The following is a 14440-nucleotide window of genomic DNA, read 5'->3' on the forward strand; positions in this document are numbered from 1 at the left end:
AGTGTCTGTGGGGTCAGTATATGCAACATCCTCCTCAGATGATGTGTCCGGGATAGCAGTGGATTGTGAGGAGGTAACAGCCCTTTTAGAAGACGTCTTAGTCTTAGGTGGGCGAGAGTGAGATTTAGATTTAGTCAGTGACCGGTTCAATTGCTGTAACTGAGTGGAGATTTGATCTGCCCATGGCGGATTGATTGCAGGGACCATAAACTGCTGCATTGGCACAGGTGCTCCCACAGGGGGCGCCAGTTTAGTTACAAGTGTGTTTAACAGCGTGGAAAAGGTTGCCCAAGGTGGGTCATTTGTTGCCCCCGATGCTACAGAACCACTGAGGGGTAAGGAACCCCATGAAACTGAACTCTCTGCTGCCATATTATCCTCCAAAATGTCTGCAGCATCAACACCACGCAATGTGGGAGAAGCCCCAGCTCCGTTGCCTCGTGAAGCTGACATAACAGTAAGCATAATATTGGGCAACCCGGTACAAGTCTTAGCAGCAATATACCCAGCAAGAACTCCCAGTGTAGTGTGACTTTCCTGTCAGCACAAACCGGGAATCCAAGAGATATATGGTGACTATAAAACACACAGAAAAATACACAGAAAAATACACAGCAAGTATATCTTGTGAAATACCTATATCATTTAGCAAACCTGACACACTTAGCCCCCTCAGGTTACAGAATATAGGAGTAGCACGCTGAGTGAAATACCCGATATGGCAGCCACGCAGCAGCTACATGCACACACACATATATAGTCACAAGCGTACCATGCAGAAATTATACACCATAAAACTGCACTGGGCTAGCAATACAAAGTAATACTCAGTATAGCTATATATGTTAACAATAAATATAAGAAAGCACAGTAGATACTGGATGTATATCACAGGGTGTTTGTACCACACAACCCTGAATGTATGCACTCTTTCTTAACTAACACCGTCCCAGTGACAGATAGAATACTTAAGTGTCCTGTAAAATGCACAGCACTGGCGATCAGGCGGCTTTACAGAGGAGGATTTGCCCCAGCAGTGCCAGGAACCGCTCAGCTCCGTTGTGATGGCGGCTGACAGGGAGTGAGGGAAAGAGATGCAGCTCCAGGGCGGGAACATTCACTGAAATGGTGCCCTGGGGCTGGGGGAGGGGCTACAGGTTAGGCCTTATCCCCCTGCTGGTTTCCCCATTGGGCGCTGCGGGCTTTGTAAAAACAGGGTTTTTACTAAGATGGGAGTTCTATTTAAGATGGGAATAGCAACCAATCAGATTCCAGGTATTATGTTCTAGAAGGTGCCAGATAAATAAGAAGTAGAATCCGATTGGTTGCTATGGGCAACATCCTATCTTAAATAGAACTCCCATCTTAGCAAATTTACCCTACAGTCTTTATCAATTGAAGTTTATTGCTCTCTACGTATCAGGGCACACACCCTTTCGTCAGGAGAAATGAAGAGTGAAATAAACTTCAATTGATAAAGACTTTAAGTGCCACCTATTCTTGGCAGAGATATTTGGGGTGTGGGGGGGGGGGGGGGGATATAGACGGAAGTAACCAGGCATAATATACTAATATTGCTTAAATACAGAAAGTGTAATCTTACCAGTTCTCTAACACCATATTGCTTTTCAACCTTTATCTTTAAATTCTTGAAGCACTCTTCCATTCGATCATGGAAAGGACGAAGGTCTTCTGTGACTCTTTTTTCATGAATCCGTATTCCGGCACCAAGAAGAGGTGTCTATAATAATAGTAAACTAGTAGTGAGAATTTAATATATATTTGCAGACAGCAGCACAACCCATAGCAAAGTGGCCTGCTCTTTGGTTCATTCTTCCTTTATACAAATGAATATCACTCATAAAAGTCTCTTTCAATCTGATTTGTTTCAGGCATCTAAGACGTTAAAAGTAAACCTGGGTTTCTCCCTCTAACACCACTTCACCCACTGCTCTTTCGACTGGGGGCCTCACATTAACACACACACACCACGGCTCGGGGTTGACGTGGTGGTGGCGTTGGGGTCCTTCTATCCCCTGGTTACTACTACACCCAAAACCTTCCCTTAAATTCTCTACGTTCAAGGTCCATGTTTTATCCCTGAGTTTCCAACCAAATTCCTTGATCACTTTGATATCCCAACAGAGTACTCTGCCATAAACTGCTTAACCTCACATCATCACTTTGTCTCTCCCAGTGAACCTTCACACCCTCCCATGTGAATTGGAACTCACTTGATCTGGTCTCGACTCACCGTTGTGATATTTCTAACTACTCCAACTCCCCCTCTCTGACCTGCTCTCTTTTAACTTATCCCTCTCGGCTTCTCCATCTCTGCCTCCTAAGGCATTAACACCATTTCCTTATCCTCCCACCTTGACTCAATTCTCTCTCTCTATCTCGCCTATCCTGAACAAGCCACTTCCTTATACATTGCCTCCCTTACTTCTGCTCCAGCAACCACTATTCACCCTCGAAGATAAACACCTCAACCATGGCATCCCAAATTCACCAGATATCTGCAAAAATGTTCACGTACCGCCAATCAATAGTGGTGGAAATCACGCTCTAAGGCAGACTTCCTCCATTTCAAATGTATGCTCTCATTCTAAGTGCTGCCCTTTCCATCTCTAAACAGTCATACTTCAAGAATCTCTTCTCCTCCTAATCTTGAACCCCTGGCGTCTCTTTGCCACTGTCAACTCCCTCCTCTGCCTAACCCTACCTTGACCCCCTTCTTCACTCTATGCCCTTGATTTTGCATCCTACCTCACATCGAAAAATTGACTCCATACGTCAGGACATCACATCCAAACAGACCGTCAACATCCTGCTTCTCCTTTCTCTGACCACCCCTACCCATCCATCTCACCAACTCTGACTTCTTTCTATCCTGAGATGGGTTCACTGGAGTAGTACCACATGTATATAGCACAGGCACAGGCCATAAAATGTGCCATGTTGGCATCACTCCCCAGTCCAAGCTCAATCGGGCATGGGGTTATTGAAACTAGGGATGTGCAGAAGGCACTTTTCATGTTTTGTGTTTTGGTTTTGGATCTGGATCCCCGCTCATGTTTTGGATCTGGATTGGTTTTGCCCAAACCACCCTTTCGGGTTTTGGTTTTGGATCTGGATGATTTTTGAAAAAAACATAAAAACGGCTAAAATCACAGAATTTGGGGGTAATTTCGATCCTACAGTATTATTAACCTCAATAACATTCATTTCCACTCATTTCTAGTCTATTCTGAACACCTCACAATATTGTTTTTAGGCCAAAAGGTTGCACTGAGGTCACTGGATGACTAAGCTAAACGATACAAGTGGGCGGCACAAACACCTGGCCTATCTAGGAGTGGCATTGCAGTGGCAGACAGGATGGCAGTTTTAAAAACTAGGCCCCAAAGAGCACATAATGCAAAGAAAAAAAAGAGGCGCACAGAGGTCGCTGGGTGACTAAGCTAAGTGAGACAAGTGTGCGGCACAAACACCTGGCCCATCTAGGTGTGGCACTGCAGTGGCAGACAGGATGGCAGTTTTAAGAACAAGGCCCCAAAGAGCAAAAAATGCAAAGAAAAAAAAAAGAGGTGCAAAATGGAATTGTCCACCCACCCTTATGTTGTATAAACAAGACATGCACACTTTAACAAACCAATCATTTCAGCGCCATAGTCTGCCACACGACTGTGGCTGAAATGATTGGTTCGTTTGGGCCCCCACAAAACAAGCTGGCAATTACTCTGTCTCTACACAAACTGGCTCTACAGAGGCAAGATGTCGCCCTCATCCTCATTGACCAATTCCTCACCCCCTTCAGTGTTGTGTACATCCTCATCCTCACAGAGTATTAATTTGTCCCCGCTCTAATCAACCACCACAGGTCCCTCTGTAATTTCTGGAGGCTGGTCTTCCTGGAGGAATTGAGAATTCATTTTGATGAACATCATCTTCTCCACATTGTGTGGAAGTAACCTCCTATACTTATTGCTGGCAAGGTTATCGGCTGCACTTAAAACTCTTTCGGAGTACACACTGGAGAAGGGGGGGCAACTTAATAAAATAGTGCCAGTTTGTACAGGGGCCTCCAAATTGCCTCTTTTTCCTGCCAGTACAGGTACGGACTGTCTGACATGTCTACTTGGATGCTATCACCGATGTAATCCTCCACTATTCTTTCAGTGGTGACAGCATCATATGCAGTGACAGTAGACATGTCAGAAATTGTTGGCAGGTCCTTCAGTCCGGACCAGATGTCCAAAGTTGATCCTGTCTGCCCTGTATCACTGCCAGCGGGTTGTTTAGGAATCGGATATCTAACTTGTTTCCTGGCAGCCCCAGTTGCAGGAGAAAATGCAGAAGGAGCTGTTGCCATGTCACGTTCCGCTTCAGCTGAAAAAGTTTTCACCAGCAGGTCTTTGCACCTCTTCAGGCTTGTGTCCGCCAGACAGAGAGACACCACGTAGGCTTTAAACCTAGGATCAAGCACGGTGGCCAAAATGTAGTGCTCTGATTTCAACAGATTGACCACCCTCGGATCCTGGCAAAGCAAATGAAGGGCTTCATCCACAAGTCCGACATACCGAGTGGAATAGCTCCATCTTAGTTCCTCCTTCACTTTCTCCATCTGTTTCTGCAAAAGCCTGATGAGGGGAATGACCTGACTCAAGCTGGCAGAGTCTGAACTGACTTCATGTGTGGCAAGTTCGAAGGGTTGGAGTACCTTGCACAACACGGAAATCAATCTCCACTGCGCTTGAGTCAGATGAATACCCACTTTTTTGCCTATGTCTTAAGTGGATGTATAGGCTTGAATGGCCTTTTGCTGCTCCTCCATCCTCTGAAGCATATAGAGGGTTAAGTTCCACCGCGTTACAACCTCTTGCTTCAGGTGATAGCAGGGCATGTTCAAGAGTGTTTGTCCTGCGCTCCAGTCTTCGGCATGCAGTCGCTGAATGGCGAAAGTGTCCCAACAGGCCACCGAAAGCATCTCCTGCACGGCTCTGTCGTTTCTCAAAAGATGCTGCACCACCAAATTTATTGTGTGAGCAAAACATGGGACATGCTGGAATTTGCCCTGATTTTATGTGCGCACAATATTGGTGGCGTTGTCTGATATCACAAATCCCCAGGAGATTATAAATGGAGTAAGCTATAGGGCGATGATTTTCCTCAGTTTCTCTAAGAGGTTGTCGGCGGTGTGCCTCTTACTAAAACCGGTGACACGAGGCGTAACCTGCCTTGGAGTGAGCTGGCGTTTCTGAGATGCTGCTACTGGTGCCGCTGCTGTTGTTGCTGCGCAAGGTAATACATCTACCCAGTGGGCTGTCACGGTCATATAGTCCTTAGTCTGCCCTGTTCCACTTGTCCACATGTCCGTAGTTAAGTGGGTACAACTGCATTTTTTTAGGACACTGAGGACACTTTTTCTGATGTCTCTGTACATTCTCGGTATCGCCTGCCTAGTGAAATGGAATCTAGATGGGATTTGGTACCGGGGACACACTACCTCCATCAATTGTCTAAATCCCACTGTACTAATGGCGGATACCGGACGCACGTCTAACACCAAAATAGCTGTCAAGGCCTCAGTTATCTGCTTTGCAAAAGGATGACTGCTGTCATATTTCATCTTCCTCACAAAGGACTGTTGGACAGTCAATTGCTTAGTTGCAGTAGTACAGCCGTGGCCAACCTGTGGCTCTTTCTTTATTCAAATGTGGCTTTCCGACACTCAGTCACCTGACCACAACAGATCCTGGAAACTGGTGCACTCCAACCAGACACACAGCTGCACTACGGCGACTGAAAACTGAGGGAGCCAGATACTGGAAAGTAGTGACATATGAGGGTGGGCTGGAGTGACACAGAAGGATCCTGGTAGGAGAGACATAATGGGGGAGCTGACTGGAGTGATACAGGAGGGTGCTGGCTGGAGTGACACAGGAGGGTGCTGGCAAGAGTAACACAATGGGGAGCTGACTGGAGTGACAAAGGAGAATCCTGGCAGGAGAGACACAATGGGGAGCTGACTGGAGTGACAAAGGAAGGTGCTGGCAGGAGAGACACAATGGGGAGCTGACTGGAGTGACACAGGAGGGTGCTGGCTGGAGTGACACATTGACACAGGAGGGTGCTGGCTGGAGTGACACATGAAGGAGCTGAAGTGTACTATGTGAATATGGCTTTTTCAATATATTTTATGTGGATCTGGATTTTTTAATTATTTTATGTGGAAGTGTCTTTTTCAATGTATTTTATGTTGTTTCTGGCTTTAAAATGTATTTTATGTGGATCTGGCATTTCCATTGCATTTTATACCAGGGGTGTGGCCTAGCCGGCACAAGGTCACACCCCATTTTTGCACACGCGCCTTCGGCTTCATGTCGGCTCTTTGACGTACCTAACAAGATTTTTTGTCTCTTTGTCTCTAACTGGTTGGCCACCCCTGCAGTAGTACAAGTGGTCTTCCGACTTTCCCACTGGGATGACGATCGACTACCAGCAGCAACAACAGCAGCGGCAGCAGCAGCAGTAGGCGTACCACTAAAGGAACCTCCAGAGGAATCCCGGTTAGGAGAGGACTAGTCAGTCATGCTACTGACGTTCCTGACTGAGGAGGAAATTGACGTTAAGGGAGTTGGTGGTGTGGCTTGCAGGAGTTTGGGTACATCAGGAAGATGGGATTTCGGTGTCAGTGGATGGCTTACGCTCTTACTCACAGTTACTGAACTTGACAATGACTTCTGATGAATGCGCTGCAGGTGACGTATAAGGGAGGATGTTCCTAGGTGGTTAATGTCCTTACCTACTTATTACTGATTGACACCTGTTGTCCGTATTTGTGGAGAAATAATTCCACGTCGAAGAGGTGGCTTTTTTGGTATTTTGCCCAGGCATGACAATGGGCTTATTCATCCCACGGACAACTGTCTCCCCGGTGCCTGATTTAATCAAACCACATCACCATCAGAATCCTCATCGTCAACTTACTCCTCAGCGCCAGCAACACCGATATCCGAATCCTGGTGTACTTCAACAGTGACATATTCAATTTGAGTATCAGAAACTGGACTGTGGGTGCTCCTTCCAGCACTTGCAGAGGGCGTGCAAATGGTGGAAGGAGCCACCTCTTCCGTCTCGTGTTGGGAAGGAAGGCATCGCAACCACCGACACACTTGGACTCTCCTTGGAGATTTGTGATACCATCTTAGAATGCACTGTTCTTTGATGTGCTTTTGCCAGCTTAACTCTTATCATTTTTCTAGCGGGAGGATGAGGGCTTCCATCGTCATGTGAAGCTGAACCACTAGTCATGAACATAGGCAATGGCCTTAGCCGTTCCTTGCCACTCCGTGTCATAAATGGCATATTGGCAAGTTTACGTTTCTCCTCAGACGATTTAAATTTATTTTTTGGGGTCATTTTACTGAACTTTGCTTTTTTGGATTTTACATGCCCTCTACTATGACATTGGGCATCGGTCTTGGCAGACGACGTTGATGGCATTTCATTGCCTATGTCATGACTAGTGGCAGGAGCTTCAGCACTAGGAGGAAGTGGTTCTTGATCTTTCCCTACTTTATCCTCTAAATTTTTGTTCTCCATTATTTTTCTGGAGTTATATAACTATAATCGGCACAGGAGTGTGTACCCCTACACCACACAGGGCAAAGCCTGTAAAAATTAATTGGATAATAACCCTTTTATTTGGAGTTATAATAATATGCAGCACAGGAGAGCGTACCCCTAAACCACACACAAAAGGCAAAGCCTGTAAAAATTATTTGGATAATAACCCTTTTATTTGGAGTTATTATAATAATATGCAGCACAGGAGAGCGTACCCCTACACCACACAGAGCAAACCCTGTCAAAATTATTTGGATTAAATATTAATAACCCCTTTATTTGGAGTAAATAATATACAGCACAGGACAGCACCACTGGATTTATACGGTAGTACTGCTGAACTTATACAGCAGTACTGGTGGACTTATACGGCTGTACCGCTGGACTTATATGGCAGCACCACTGGACTGGACTTATATGGCAGTGCCACTGGACTGGACTTATATGGCAGTGCCACTGGACTGGACTTATACGACAGCACCACTGGACTTATGGCAGCACAGGACACCACCACTGGACTTATGGCAGCACAGGACACCATCACTAGACTGATGCAGCACAAGACAGTACCACTGGGCTGGACTTATACGGCAGCACCACTTGGCTTATGGCAGCACAGGACACCACCACTGGAGTGACTGGACTGATGCAGCACAAGACACCACCACTGGACTGATGCAGCACAACACAGCCCCACTGGACTGGACTTATACAGCAGCACTGGACATATGGCAGCACAGGACACCACCACTGTGACTGGACTGATGCAGCACAAGACACCACCACTGGAATGATACAAAAGAGCAGGTCGCCACCCCACACGTCACACCACTTTCCCGCACAGACACTGAGGAGACACGTCCTCTCGCTACACTCTCCAGGACTGGAGTGAAGATGGCGGGGCGGGGCGCGCAAAATATACAAAGTTCGGATCTCACGAGAATCCAACACCAGGATGATGACGTTTTGCCTAGCTCTGGGAACCGAGTCTGGTGAGAACCCGAGCCGGACTCGGATTCGTACTCGGATCGTGAAGTCCGGGGGGTTTGGGTCTCTGAGATCCGAACCCGCTCATCCCTAATTGAAACCAATAGGTTTCATTGCCATACCTGTTACTTCAGACAGCATTACGAAAATGATAGCACATTATGTTAGTGTTTTTTGCAGGCCAATGGGTATGGGGCCTTAATGGGTATTTTACAAACTACAATACATGTAAACATATAAAGTACAGTATCTACAAGAATGATAGTTTTTCCATAAAAACTTACCAACCTTGATAATATACTCTACATGAACCTGTTTTGGGACTATTCATAACAGTGTTCCATGACCCTCATCATGACAGCAACATCAATAATCTACAGGGCAATTTAATTTCTGAAATTCTCCCAAGTATTCTTTGAACAGCTGTATGTCTTATAAAGCGTGCCCTGATTTCTGCTTTATGTGATCTATGCAGCCAAAATATTGTATGAGATAAGGACGCTGCTACATAATCTATTCAACAGATGAACAGATGCAGCATAGAGTGACATTTGCTAACTAAATTGAGCATGAGCTGGTCACAATTTCTGATCTATCTAAAAGTCAATTTCGTGTCAATTAATCCCAGACATATTTATAGTTCTCAAATGGCATTTATTAACTATTACTTAGTTTGTGAACAGTGCAAGTGCATATTGTGAAATAATAATGAAAAGCTTGAACGTTTACTTTTATGTTAATACAATCATTGAATTATATCCAAAATACATATTTAGGTGTATAATTCCTAATGAGTAGTTTTTAAAGGGTGGATAGAATTTGAATCAAAGTTTATACAGTAGGTTTGTATTATATATTCACATATTTAAGCTGGTAGTTTAACATTAAATCAGAGTCTTAAGACCCTGAGTAAAAAGTGACTAACCATTATTATAATTTTTTTTTTTTTTTTTTCATTTTTATTTTGCTATGTAATAATAAAAACCAAGCCAAAAAAGAAAAAAGAATAATAATAATAATAATAATAATAATAATAAACACAAACAAAACACAACAGCATAGGATTAACCACTGCTTAGAAAAATCCTTTCTACAATGTTGCAAAAATGAAACTGTAGATGGAGATAAGTAGACAATAAATATCTTTAAGGGATTTGCCTGGATTAACCACTTAACTGGCATGGTCAGATCACATGCGACCACTCCATCCCACTGGGTTCCCCAGTTTTTGACGAGGAGTTCTGTTCTGCAGATAATCTCTTTTTCTAAACTATATTAAATAAAACATTTTAAAAGTTACTAGGGGGATTAGGGTTAGACATCAGGGGAAAGGGGTAGCAGGGACGTGCGGTGAGCAGGGCCGGTTCTAGCCCTTGTGGCGTCCCGGGCAAAAAAATAGGGGCGTGGCTTCATACGGGGGCATGGTCAGTTACGCCCCCATTTGTGCCCCCTGTAGAGTAGCGCCACTGAAAGAAAAAAAAATTAATACTTACTATCCCCGCTCCTGATTCCCGACCGCTGCAGACCTCCGCCGGCGCCGCTCCTCTCCTCGGATCTATCTCTCCCATAGCACAGCATAGACACTAGATGTCAAAAATGACCCCTAGCATCTGTCTGTGCAAGTCCCATAATGCTGTGCGGTGCGTGATGACGTCATCGCACACCGCACAGCAAAGGCCCTCTCCACGAAGGGAAACTAGACGGGTAGCGTCTAGTTCCCTTCACAGCGGGGGACCAGCAGCGGACATAGCGGGGGGCACAGTAGCGGATCTTGCCATGGTGCGGCGCCCTCTGGATGGCGCGGCACCCTCCGGAAGGCGGCGCCCCGGGCAAAAGTCCTGCTTGCCCGTGGCAAGATCCGCTACTGGCGGTGAGGTCAGAGGCTGGGGAGGCACACATGGGGGTGGGTCTGGGTGCTGGGAAACTGTGACCCCCTATTCAATGTAACACACACACACACACACACACACACACACACACACAGTCCTGTCCCCACACTCACTACAGATGACACACAGACACACACACTCACTCACTCACTCACTCACACAGAGCCCTATCCCCAAACTCACTACAGATGCCACACACACACAGTGGCACAGAGAGGGGGTGGAGGGTACTCTCTGCCTGGCCTGGGCCCATTGGAGGGGCTGCTCAGCTCCGTTGTCTGTGTTCCTGCACGCCCTGGATTGGTCATATGACCAATCCGAGCTGCCCATAAGAGCACAAGTACACCCCCACACTGAGGCATGCCTCCCATTTCTCCTTTCTAAGCAGCATGATTGGCTGCTGTGTAGCCCAGCCCCGCTGTACAGGCAGGCTCTGACTGTGTGTGAGATGAGGCTCAGCTCTGGCTGCCTCATCTTTGTCTCTCCTGTAACTCTGGCCAGTTTTATCTATAAAATGCTGGCAATAATACAAAGAATCTGCTTAGAAGTTATAAGCCTCTTCCTTGTGTTATTCCAATAATTTTTATAGTCAAAACTGTAAAATATGACAGGGAGCATGACAGAAGAGGCTCTGCCTCCCCTGACTGCACGTCCCTGGGTAGCATTAGCCGCCACCCCCATGGAGGTTAGCCGTAGCTGCTACCCCCACAGGAGTCAGCCGTGGCCGCCACTCCCGGGGGGGTGGGGGGGTAAGCCCTAGCCGTCACCCCTGGATGGTTAGCGATAGGGTAGGGGAGGGTAAAAACACCTACAGATGGGTCCTCCATTATCTTGGCTGACTGAGGCGTTAGTCGCAATCGGGCATACGCAGCGTGCCTGGGCGCAAGGAGGTGCGCCTAGTCGATGGGAGGCGCACAAATCGTTTGGCGTTACCTTTGAGTGTAATACCTAAGATCATCCACCAGATGTCGCTTATTAAAATCACCAATGCGCATGCGTGTGTTATCCATTAAAATACAATACTGAACTATAGCGTAAGAACTACTTTACTGGTGCATCTCATTACACTACATTATGCTACAGTATGTCATACAGTATATAACAGTATATACAGTACAGACACAAATAGTACAGCATATACAGATGCAAACGAACGTATTACAGATATAGTATGGTCTATTGATGTTAGGGTTATGTGAGCGTCCAAATCCCGTAGTATTAAGTATAATGGGGAGAGATAAAAGCTCCTCCCTAAGTTCCTGGATGCCGAATCACTGTAGGAATAGTTTATACAGACTCAAATGAACGTGTTAAAACACTTGTGTAAGCAGACGCAACTAATGTGTGAAAGGAATAATGTAGCTCATTGACTTTACAGTACGTACAGTGCACGAAATGAGCTTCCGAGTCCCCTAACGGCATAAATGAACACCATTGGGAAAGAATCGCTGTTGCATTACTTTTACACATGAACTTGTGTATCTTCCATGCAGCGACGTACAGCAGGATAGCGGTGAAGGCTCCCACACTGAGGGTCCCGGGTTCGATTCCCAAAGTGCCAATCTATTTTTTTTTTTCCTTGACATTCCACTTTATTAATTATTTTTTCTGTGTAATCCATTGTAAACATTCAATGGAAGGGTGCACACAGGTTTCACATAAATCAGGGTAAATCTGCAGGAGCGACTCATTCCAGTATGTAACAGCGATAATGAGCAGCTGTAGACATACTAGTAAATATAAATTAGTGTATTCTGACGCAACTAACTGTTCGAGCAACACAGTACTGTAGTTCGTCGGCGTTAGAGAATCTCTGTTGTACTTTATACAACTCTGTAATTTACTAAGAATTTATATTCTCAATCACTGCTGACAATAGCCAAACACTGCTGGAAAAGCATAGAATTCGTAAAAAAAAGGAGCTTTCAAATAGACCTGCTTTTTGCTGGCGTGTTCAGATAGTCATGCACGGATCAGTGAGATTAAACTTGCCAATGTACGTTACAAGCTGTTCGTGCTAATTAGTACACTAGTAGAACATACTGTACAGAGATAATAATGACGGTGATTTGGCATCTAGGAACTTAGGGAGGAGCTTTTATCTCTCTCCGTTATACTTAGAAAGATTATAATAGAGAGAGATAAAAGCTCCTACCTAAATTCCTGGATGCCAAATCACCGTCCTTCGTATCTCTGTACAGTATGTTCTACTAGTGTACTAATTAGCACGAACAGCTTGTAACGTACAGTGGCAAGTTTAATCTTTCTATGTATAATGGAGAGAGATAAAAGCTCCTCCCTAAGTTCCTGGATGCCAAATCACCGTACTTAGTATCTCTGTACAGTATGTTCTATTAGGGTACTAATTAGCTGTTCGTGCTAATTAGTACACTAGTAGAAAATACTGTACAGAGCTACTAAGGACGGTGATTTGGCATCCAAGAATTTAGGGAGGCGCTTTTATCTCTCTCCAGTGTAATCTTTCTAAGTATAATGGAGAGAGATAAAAGTTCCTCCCTAAGTTCCTGGATGCCAAATCACCGTCATTATTATCTCTGTACAGTATGTTCTACTAGTGTACTAATTAGCACGAACAGCTTGTAACGTACAGTGGCAAGTTTAATCTCACTGATCCATGCATAACTATCTGAACACGCCAGCAAAAAGCATGTACTGTATATTTGAAAGCTCTTTTTTTCTACAAATTTTATGCTTTCCTGGCAGTGTTTGGCTATTGTCGGCAGTGATTGAGAATACAAATTCTTAGCAAATTACAGAGTTGTATAAAGTACAACAGAGATTCTCTAACGCCGACGGTCTACAGTACTGTGTTGCTCGAACAGTTAGTTGCGTCAGAATACACTAATTTATATTTACTGGTATGTCTACAGCTGCTCATTATCGCTGTTACATAGCTGAATGAGTCGCTCCTGCAGATTTACCCTGATTTATGTGAAACCTGTGTGCACCCTTCCATTGAATGTTTTACAAAGGCTTACACAGAAAAAAAAATCATAAAGTGAATGTCGGGGGGAAAAAAAATTGATTGGCACTTTGGGAACCGAACCCGGGATCCTCAGTGTGGGAGATGGGAGCCTTCACTGATAGTCTGCAGTACGTCACTGCATGGAAGATACATAAGTTCATGTGTAAAAGTAATGCAACAGCGATTCCTTCCCATTGGTGTTCGTTTATGCCGTTAGGGCACTCGGACGCTCATTTAGTACACTATACATACTGTAAAGTCAATGAGCTACATTATTCCTTTCACACATTAGTTGCGTCTGCATACACAAGTGTTCACACATTAGTTGCATCTGCATATACAAGTGTTTTAACACGTTCGTTTGTGTCTGAATAAACTATTTTGTAAAAAAAATTTTACTCTCTCCGTCTGACCATTGGTCACCATCTGTGTGTACACTATGCAGTACAGGACTCTATATTAACATTACAGTCATCACTGACCATTTGCCGGAGCTTGTACTGTAGATCAATCCGCCGCTATTCAAACTAAAGTACTGGATTAGTGGAGCATTAGCCACCCAGTTGTGGAGATGTGTATTGCATGCTGATTATCTAGTTGCGCCTCAACGCACCTGTCCGTGATTAGACTCGGCAACCTAAACTATCGCCTAGGCGTGACTAAACCTCCGTGTAGGTGCAGAAACAGTCAAGATAACGGAGGACCCATCTGTATTCCCTCTGCTCAGACGTTGGGATCTTCAAGGTCGGGATTCCGGTGTCAGTCATATGACCACCGGCATGTCGACAACAGGATATCATACTGAATCCATCTGGAGACCCTTATTATGGGCTGAGGTGTATGTACAGAAAGAGAGATGTTGTCTCTGTAGATGTAGGCTGTATGTGGATGGCAGAAGTTGCATCAATGCCATCCCCTTGTTATACAGGAAGCGTTCTGTTTTAGA

General features: G+C 45.0%; 2 protein-coding genes across 7 annotated transcripts in view; one reads left to right on the forward strand and one right to left on the reverse strand.

The window, feature by feature from the left end:
- Nucleotides 1-14440, reverse strand: part of DOCK2 (dedicator of cytokinesis 2) — a 1781615-nt gene that overhangs the window by 183664 nt on the left and 1583511 nt on the right. For all 4 annotated transcript variants that reach the window (XM_063928256.1, XM_063928254.1, XM_063928255.1 and 1 more), the window contains one exon: nucleotides 1604-1741. In XM_063928256.1, coding sequence (XP_063784326.1) covers nucleotides 1604-1741 — 138 coding nt within the window. The remainder of the gene's footprint in view (nucleotides 1-1603; nucleotides 1742-14440) is intronic.
- LOC134933211 (ERV-BabFcenv provirus ancestral Env polyprotein-like) overlaps nucleotides 1-14440 on the forward strand; it is a 447012-nt gene that overhangs the window by 99507 nt on the left and 333065 nt on the right. The gene's annotated exons all lie outside the window — the stretch shown is intronic.

This window comes from Pseudophryne corroboree, chromosome 6 (assembly GCF_028390025.1).
Source record: "Pseudophryne corroboree isolate aPseCor3 chromosome 6, aPseCor3.hap2, whole genome shotgun sequence".
Lineage (NCBI taxonomy): Eukaryota > Metazoa > Chordata > Amphibia > Anura > Myobatrachidae > Pseudophryne > Pseudophryne corroboree.